Here is a 9,211-nt window from a genome sequence, read left to right on the forward strand (position 1 = left end):
TTTGTTTAATTAAAATTAAAAGATTTATATTTTTGTTCATTTTGAAACAGAACTTGCAGAACTTTAATAAGTTTAGATTTTGGAATGATTTTAGTTATAATAATCACACGTTGAATCCTGTCCCAAAAGCTCTGAATGAAGAATCTGGACTGTTAGAGCTCGAGTGTAAACGCTTCACTCACCCAGAATTCCTTTAATTCAGCCGCATTTAGGAACCAGGATACACACAGCAAACACGATTCCACACTGAGCAATTTCATCTGGAGCGCTGATAACGTGTCACTTCTTTCCAGCAAACATTTCATTCAGCCTTGAAAGATTTTACTTACCCTTTAATTGAATTCCGGCAACAAGAGAAACAAACAAACAAGACGACAGTGTATACATACTCACTGGCCATGTCATTACGTACACTTGTACAACATGTGCAGATATCTAAATTAGCCAATCACATGGCAGCAACTTGATGCATTTAGGCATGAAGACACGGTCATGATGCGCTGCTAAAGCATAACTTTAAAAATGGCATGGTTGTTGCCGCCAGATGGTCTGGTCTGATTTATTTCGGAAACTGCTGATCTACTGGGATTTTTGCACACAACCATCTACAGGGTTTACAGAGAATGTTGTATGCAAAATATCCAGTGAGGTCAGTTCTCAGGGTGAAAATGTCTTATTAATGCCAGAGATCAGGGGAGAATGGGGACACTGATTGTAGCTGATAGAAAGGCAACAAAAACATCTGAAGAGCTTCTCTGAACACGCAACATGTCGAACCTTGAAGCAGCAGCAGAAAAACCACACCAGGTGCCGCTCTTGTCAGCTAAGAACAGGAAACCGAGGGAACGGGTCACATGGGCTCTCCGAAACGGGACAATTGGAGCTCATATAGATGCGTGATATGGTCGTCAATATGGACCGAAATCTCTAAGGAATGTTTCCAGCACCTTGTTGAATCTGTGCCATGAAGAATTAAGGCAGTTCTGTTGGCGGAAAAAGGTGGTCCAACCCAGTAGGTGTACCTAATAAAGTGGCCAGTGTATGTATGTATGTACACAATAATGTAAAAAAGTCTTGAGCTGCACATCATTTTTTTGTATTGAAATGATGTAGAATAAATAAAATAAATGGAAACAGGCTGTGTGTAGGATCGTGTGTGTGCGCGTAGGTGTGTCAGTCTTTAGGAGCTGTGTGTGTGTGTGTGTGTATGCGTGCGCGCCCTTGTGGCTTACAGCGCTTTTCTGCTGCTTGTGTGTGTGTGTGTGTGTGTGTGTGTGTGTGTGTGTGTGTGTGTGTGTGTGTGTGTGTGTGTGGGGGAGCTGCTCGCTGTGCTGGGTGTCGTTGGGTGCAGGGTGCGTACTAAAGGCTGCAGCACTGCTTTCTGCCACCGGGGGCGCCATTCCCTTTGCTATCTTTCTTCCCCCTCTTTCGTTTTCTCTTTCTCTCTCTCTTTTTCTTCCCTAATTTTATTGAGTTCTGGCTTGTCATAAAATCTAATAAACAACAAAAAAAAAAAATCTAAATTCTCCTAAATTCTCTTTTGCTGAAACCAAACAACTTGGCTTCGCTTCTTAATAAGCTTTGCCTAATATTAATAACAGTAAGCATCCGAAACCGAGCGCAAAGGACACATCCTGTCTTCCAATCGGACTTGCCAAAGAGGCGGCCAATCAGAGAGCTGATTCGTGCTGCTTCCTGTCTTTGCCCCGCCCCCTCCCCTTCACCTTCACGGCACAGGTACTTGGCGAACAGCTCCAAGCGACACACAACGCACAACGCAGCGAGCTCGAGCTACACCTCCACCGAGCTCTCGAACGACATTCTGAGAGCACGCACAAGGGGCTGGACCCCCGAGCACTCACGGTGAGAGAACACACACTCTCTCTCACACACCACACACACACACACACACACACACACACACACACACACACACACTCACACTCACTCATACAAACACCAGCAGTGAAGCGAGGTTTATTAGGACTTTGGACTGAGTGTGTGAGTGGGATGCATGTCTTTGGGTTTGACCTTTGCCTGACCTGTGGTCTGAACTCCAGCTCCAGTCTCTTACACACATACATACATGTGTAAGCTGTGTCACGCAGTGCGTGTGTATGTGGCTCAGACTGGACATGGACGATCCGAATGCTGCATGACCTGCATGATGTTATGACTCAATGACCCAATTATGACTTTTTACTGTGTGTGTAGTACATTATACACACGCCAAAGAATGATTTATTACAGCTGGATTGTTTAAGATCACAAATCCGTCTCGACTAATTAACTAATAAACCAATGAAACACTGATTTATTATTATTATTATTTTTTTTATATCTGTAGGGGAACAGATTGAGGAATTTAGGACAATGTGTAAGTCGGTTTAGTCAAAGGTACTTTTGACGAAATGTAAGGACTTAAGGTAACTTAGGGTAACTGAGAAGTGCAAACACTCTAATCAAACACTACGCAGTCTGGAGTAACATGTTGTTTGACCGAGCCCTCTGGGGTAACCGATAGTGTGCTAGGGAAACTGATGGAGATCTTGGGGGCCCACTGCGGTGACTGATCGGAGGCCCACTGGGTGGGGGCCCACTGCGGTGACTGATCGGAGGCCCACTGGGTGGGGGCCCACTGGGGTGACTGATCGGGGGCCCACTGGGGTAATTAATCGGGCTCTCTGGGGTACTTGATTGAACACTCCAAGGTGATTGACCGAGCCCTCTGGGGTAACTGATAGTGTGCTAGGGAAACAGATGGAGATCTCGGGGGCCCACTGGGGTGACTGATCGGGGGCCCACTGGGGTGACTGATCGGGGGCCCACTGGGGTGACTGATCGGGGGCCCACTGGGGTGACTGATAGTGTGCTAGGGAAACTGATGAAGATCTCCAGGGTGACTTAGCAGTCTGGGTTAACTAATCAAGCAGTCTGGGGTAAATTATTTAACAATAGGGTATCTGTGTAGTTTAGGGAAACTGATTGGGCCTTTTATGCTAACTGATTATAGAGTGTAAGGTACCAAGGTACACGTAAGCAGTCCGGCGTGCCTGACGGAATACTGCAGGAAAATTGATTGTGCACTTTAGAGTAAGTTATCAAGCACTTTGGAGTAACTGTTCAAGCACTCTGGGATAACTGGATTAATCAAGCAGTTATTTGTAAGTAATTGAGGAGATTTATTTAGTGTAACTAATCACAAAGTTAATGGTTAATAATTCAGCAGTTCAGGGCAACTAACCATGCTTTTCCAGGTAACTAATCAAGTAATCTGTATAACTAATCCTGCATGTTTTCGTAGCTCATCATCCAGGCTATTATTTATAATTTATTTACTATAAATAAAGACAAAAGATCAAACTACCTCTGCATTTTATATGCTGTTTAAGTCAAAGCACGACTTTGACCTCCTCGGCCAGGATTGAGTACGTCATTCACAGATGTACAGCCTTTTTTGCAACATATAAATGTTTTACTGGCTGAGAGACTCATCACCGTGCTGTGCTTGAAGTCTACTTTTACGCCTTCATTCCCCAGAAATTTCATCACAAGTTCTGGTTTGATTTGAACTCCCCTCATAGACCAGTTGGATTTGGTCTGAGGTATTTAGCAGGACAGTGTGGTGTAGGTCAGGGTGATTAGTTTTATTCCACCTTATTAGAACCTGATCAGATCCCACTTTTAGAATTGAAGTGTCTTCTTAGCGTTCAAAGATTTAATTGGACATGCCTGGTCGAGAGTAATGAAGAGGTTTAGAGCGAGATGATCAGTTCGGTCTAGAGTAACACATTTATCATTTTTGGTGTTGGACAGCTAATCAGCGGTGTTTATTTAGGGGAAATTATTGCTACAGTCGCTCGAATGCTCAGGCGACAATGAATGATCTATTCTAACTAAATGTTAAAAGTGTCATAGGATTGCCAAATTATTGTTCTGTACCTCAGTGGTGCTTATTGCTGTGGTTGCTGAACCGGGCAGTGAGTTTGGCATAGGGATAACTGATCTGTAGGCTGAGATAACTGATCAATATGTCCAAAGGGGACAAAAAAAAATCAACACTTCCAAAATGTAAACTTAAAATATATTCCCCAAGTTGTCCAACTCTTAACAAATGTAATTTGTGTGTCTTAAAGATCGTCCTATAAAGACTGTAACACACTGCACTTACCCATGGAGCGCTTCTCTCCTGTGCGACGCTTCTCCGACGGAGCTGCGACCATCCAGGCTTTTAAAGCCCAGCTAGAAATAAAACAGCTCAAGCAGGTAAAATAAAACTTCTACGACAAGCCACTTAAGTCTCTCCTGATTGGCTGCTGATCCTGCTGGACTTCACTTGTTGTGTTGTTTGACGTGTCTGGACTGATGAGTGCAACTGCTCCCCTCTACAACCTCAATCCTGTGTGTGTGTGTGTTAGGAGTGTGAGCAGCTGCAGAAGATGTACGCTGCCCCACAAGATGAGAAACTACTGGAGCACACACAGCAACAGCACGTCCTCTACCAGCAAGAACAACAGATCCTACACCAGCAAATACAGGTACATGAACACACACACACACACCCTGTCTATATACTAATTCGTACATATGAATATAATATTATATATATTCCCTCTGGTTGTTTTTTTGTAGGCCCTTTCTTTGGGACACGGAGAAAACCAGCCCAGTCTTCTTACCCACCAGCTACAAAGGTACAAAACGCACACACAGGGTTTGTGTTGATCTTCAAGCAGAACATATATCCAGTGCTTTGTGTACGTCTCTCTCTCAGGTTGCGTATTCAGCCCTCGAGCCCGCCGCCTACGCATCCCAGCAACCACCTCTTCAATCCAGCCAATCAGAGTCCACCACCAGGAAGCCAAGGGATGATGCCGGCACACGGTAGTACACGTCTCTCAGAATCTCCTTCGTTTTATTCCACTCTGATCAAGAAATTAATGTTTTTTTTTCTTTGCCCCCAGGTGGACCCTTCCAGCACACCCCTGATTTGTACCAATCATCCGGCGGCAGCCCGCCCCCTTCCGCCCTGCCCTGCATGACCATGGCCAGTCAGCCGCCGCCTCCTCAGCCCCCTGGCCCCGCCCACGCATTAGCCCAGCAGCAGCAGCCGGTGACCATCCAGGTCCAGGAGGTCGAGCTCGGAGGCGGAGCCCAGAGGCAGAGTTTCCTAACAACACCGTGCCATCGAGTCCTGGGGAAGCAACTGAGCGCAGACAACGCAGAAACACACAGGTGCTAACGCGGACCATGGACGCCTGTGCTCGGGCTTGGAATTCTGGGACTTTTTTTAAAATTTATTTTCTCATCTGCTTTATAAGCTCTTCTTTGTTTATTGTTTATTCAAAAGAGTCTTTAGATACAGGTAACACAACACACCATTGGTTCAGTGTTTACTATTTTTTAAATATTGTGTTGCCGTGTTTTTAATAAATTTCTATTTTATAATTTTTTGTAAAATTTTTTGTCTTTTTAGTGTTTAAAAAAAAAAAAAAAATTATTATTTTATTCCACCTGGTTAGTATTTTTTCACCCAAAGATTCCTCCTAGGCGACTTTTTAAATATCTGCGCCGTGTTTTGGACGTTATGGATTCAATGTCGGAGGTACAGTGAGAGTTAACACTGCAGATATTAGTCCATGTCCATGTAGAACTGTTGTGTGATTTTAGTTTTCTTCCTTAAATATAAACAAATTTAGCTGTTTCCCAAAATCTTTAGAGACCTGTGTTTTGAAAAAGTGCGATTTGGGACGTAGCCTTTGTTAGATTTCATATAGAAATCGTAGAAATTAAAATTTGCACAAACAACTGAACGTTTAGAATGATGTCTGATCCAGTTCCCTGTCCTGTTCTGTTCCCCTCGCAGCCGCAGTCTGGGTCGTTTCCACTGCTCCACATCGGCGTACGAGCACGCCCAGTTCAGCGTCCATGTAGGCGCAGGCACCTACAACCCCTACGCCCAGGCGGCGTCCCTCAAAGTGCCCGGCTTGGACGGTTACCCCGGTTACGGCAGCCCGTCAGCCCTGCAGCAGGCGCTGCTGTCTCCGACGCCTCTGGAGTACCGCGTGGCACATCAGCAACAGCAGCACCACCACGTCACACCCGTACTGCAGGGCCTGCTCTCGCCGCGGCACTCGCTAACGGGCCACGCGGACCCACGCCTCACGCCGCACGACCTCGCCAACCTGCTCAAACGCTCACGGCCAGCCATGCCCACTAACAACAACAACAATCCTCCACCGCCACCGGAGTACACCGACAGTCTGCTGCTCAATCAGGTACACGCCATGCTCACTGCGTTTTTATATTTTATAATTATTATTATTATTGATTAAAATGAACAATATCAGCTGGAAATAAGAGTTTGAATTTAAATGCTGTTTATGTTTGGACACGCAGGACTATAGCGACAATCTTCTGATGCTGGAGCCGACCCAGCCTCCGTCCGCGCCACAGGCTCCGCCCCAAACACACTACCATCACCACCACCTGCTGCAGATTCGGACTCTGCCCTCAGAGTGCCAAGCTCCGCCTCTTGCTCACTCGGAAAGCATGGAGGAAGACGACGTCGCCACCGCCTACCACGATGGCCTGCTGGCCGAGGTCGCCACGACGACGCCGTCCAGAGGTGAGCGAGCGCTCACATATACAGTGTTGCGCTATTTAATTTCTCCATAAGGGGGCGTCACGCATTGAATATTGTTTTATAAATACGACTTTATCTCTTTCTCTCTCTCACTGCAGTGGCGATGGAGGCCGACCCTCGTCCTGGTCAGGGAGACGCGTATCGACCCCGGGCCTCGCTCCAGCGCCATCACACCATCCAGACTACGGATGACGCCTTCGTACGTCCACTCTGTTCAGCGTCTCACGTTTGGTGATATTGTACTTACAGTCGACCCCCGAAATCTACGGGGATTTTGTTCCTGGAGCACCTGCAAATTTTAATAGTTTTTTTGCGTTAGTAGCGTCCAGTGAGCGTGGATCAAGCGGCGAGTGTTTTCTACACATAGGAGTCAATGAGAGTGTTCACACCGGCTTTGGTGACGTGTGTTTGTCCGGCTGCGTGTTTATACGGCATTAAAAAAAACATTGCATGCAGCTTTTTCTTGGCGTTCAAAACCCAACGAACGCAAGGAAACCGCTTCTAATTCATTTTCTTCGCGCTCATTTTATGCTTCGGAGGACTGGATATATCCCATGATTCTACATGCTATACATAGGGAAATGCAGAAAAGGGCAAAATTAAACAAAATAATTGTTGAAAAACTTGCGCGAAAATTTTCGTCTTTTTTCATATACCACAAAAAACTTCCTTTAATCCGACGTTGTGCAGTCAGAGAGTGAACCCGGTAGCGGCGAGTTTTCATATCCAGTTCCCGACACACTGCCCCCACAGGTTAACACACAAACTACAATTTGGGCTGCAGGCTGACGGTAGACAGAGACAAACCAACGCCGGTGTAGAAGTCAATCAAGCGCCGCTACAAAACACAACATAAACGTCTAGGACGTTCAGAGCACGTTTATTTATCCAAAAACTTAACGCCCGTGTGCACAAGGTCTTAGAGTCACCAGCCTCAGAAATCACTAATTAACAACCAGAACCTCAGATTGGAGCCGTTATGAAGCTTTATAGAGCAGAAGGAGCAGATAAACATCTCAATATCAACTGTTCAAAGGAGATTATAGTGGATTTTGGATAAACACCTTCGGCGTTGCTTAACAGTGTAGAAAGGAATAAACATTAGGAACAACCATGAAGTTAGAACGTGATCCCAAACTTTTGAGCGGTTGAGTGTGTTACAAAACGAGTAAATTGTATCGTTTTTAATAGTTCGTTAGATCGTTAAAATGCATGACGCATGACGCATGTTTCCGTGAACAATTATTAGTCAGGATCTAAGGAGAAATCCCTGACTTCACTCTCAAACTGTGGCAGCGAACTCTGAACCGCGTCGACTGTATTACAAAAGCAAATGAGATGCAAACTGCGCGCTGTGATCGAGTGCACATGTGTCTTTGACCTTTGACCCCTCTCCGCCCCCCTTTACAGGATCAGGCAGAAATGTCTGGAATGAGCCTATTGGCCGGGAAGGCGCTAAGCTCCGCCCGCATGTCTGACATCCTCAGCCAGACGACTCTGGTCGGAAGCCAGCAGCTGCACCAGAGGGAGGAGTCAGGTTCAGTCGCTTGTTCCTTCACTTATACACACACACACACTAAAGCTGTGGACTACATGTTATGTTAAAGTGTGTGTTGATGTGTGCAGTGTGTAACGTGGAGGACGATCTGCACTCGGCTGCGTGTTACCCCTCCTCCTGCACCAGCGACATGCTGCTCACTTACAAACCCCAAGACCTTCAGACCTTCAGCATGGAGCAGGCCGGCGTCTAACACACCGGTAATAATGTGTGTGTGTGTGTGTGTGTGTGATAGAGTTCTGAACTTCCTGTATGTTAATGTATATATGAATCCCTCTTTCTCTCTCTCTCTCTTCTTCTCCACAGGTGTGTGTAGTGTGTATAAAGCTCCACATCCGTCTCCTGTGTTCAGCTGCATCATGCCAAACCTCCATCGTGTGTGTCTGCGCGTTCGTTCGTGCGTGTGTGTATGCGCATGTGTATGTGCGTGCATGTGCGCACCCTCCAAGAAGAGGCTCGCTCATCGTCTCGCTCTTCCCACTTTTTGGATTGGACGAACCGGGTGACTTCCTCTCCCTCTGACTCCGCCCCCTCTCAACCGTCCTCCTCCACCACCACCTCCTCCTCCTCCTTCGGGCCCGCCCCTTCTTCTGTCTCGTCCGACATCGCCGTAGCGAGGCGTCTGCACACAGTCCTACGTAGACACATCTGTATAAATATCACCACACACACACAAACACACACACAAAGCCACAAACCCAAAGTATTTCACAAAAAGCCTGTCCTTGGTGTGTTTTTATTTTATTTTTATTTTGTTCTTTTAATTTTCTTGGAAGCGGAGTAGCGGTGGCGTTTCGTAACCCCTCCCCCCAATCCGCAGCGCTACAACGGATCATTCCCGGAGCGGCTCTGATTAGCAGCCCGGCGCCGCGCGGTCCACTCTGACACGCTGCCGGGGGTGGACGGGCCCCGGAGACCTTCGCCATGGCACAGGACAACCAGCTCTCATTTCGTTTTGTTTCGTCCGTCTCCTTCTTTCTCTCTCTCTCTCTCGTCTTTCTTCCTCTTTT

General features: G+C 46.5%; 1 protein-coding gene across 2 annotated transcripts in view; it reads left to right on the top strand.

Annotated features, from left to right (window-relative positions):
* The window catches only part of sik3 (SIK family kinase 3), a 30,516-nt gene extending 21,305 nt beyond the window's left edge, over nucleotides 1-9,211 (top strand). Inside the window, exons 15-26 of one of the 2 annotated variants that reach the window (XM_053507179.1) lie at nucleotides 1,738-1,863; nucleotides 4,137-4,266; nucleotides 4,419-4,538; nucleotides 4,633-4,691; nucleotides 4,772-4,881; nucleotides 4,962-5,232; nucleotides 5,864-6,275; nucleotides 6,397-6,625; nucleotides 6,742-6,842; nucleotides 8,054-8,180; nucleotides 8,270-8,401; nucleotides 8,508-9,210. In XM_053507179.1, the coding sequence (XP_053363154.1) occupies nucleotides 1,738-1,863; nucleotides 4,137-4,266; nucleotides 4,419-4,538; nucleotides 4,633-4,691; nucleotides 4,772-4,881; nucleotides 4,962-5,232; nucleotides 5,864-6,275; nucleotides 6,397-6,625; nucleotides 6,742-6,842; nucleotides 8,054-8,180; nucleotides 8,270-8,394 (1,810 nt within the window). In that variant the 3' untranslated portion in view covers nucleotides 8,395-8,401; nucleotides 8,508-9,210. Of the gene's footprint in view, nucleotides 1-1,737; nucleotides 1,864-4,136; nucleotides 4,267-4,418; nucleotides 4,539-4,632; nucleotides 4,692-4,771; nucleotides 4,882-4,961; nucleotides 5,233-5,863; nucleotides 6,276-6,396; nucleotides 6,626-6,741; nucleotides 6,843-8,053; nucleotides 8,181-8,269; nucleotides 8,402-8,507 lie in introns of both variants that reach the window. The other variant, XM_053507180.1, reaches the window with a different exon arrangement.

Source organism: Clarias gariepinus, chromosome 11 (assembly GCF_024256425.1).
Source record: "Clarias gariepinus isolate MV-2021 ecotype Netherlands chromosome 11, CGAR_prim_01v2, whole genome shotgun sequence".
In the NCBI taxonomy this organism is placed as follows: domain Eukaryota; kingdom Metazoa; phylum Chordata; class Actinopteri; order Siluriformes; family Clariidae; genus Clarias; species Clarias gariepinus.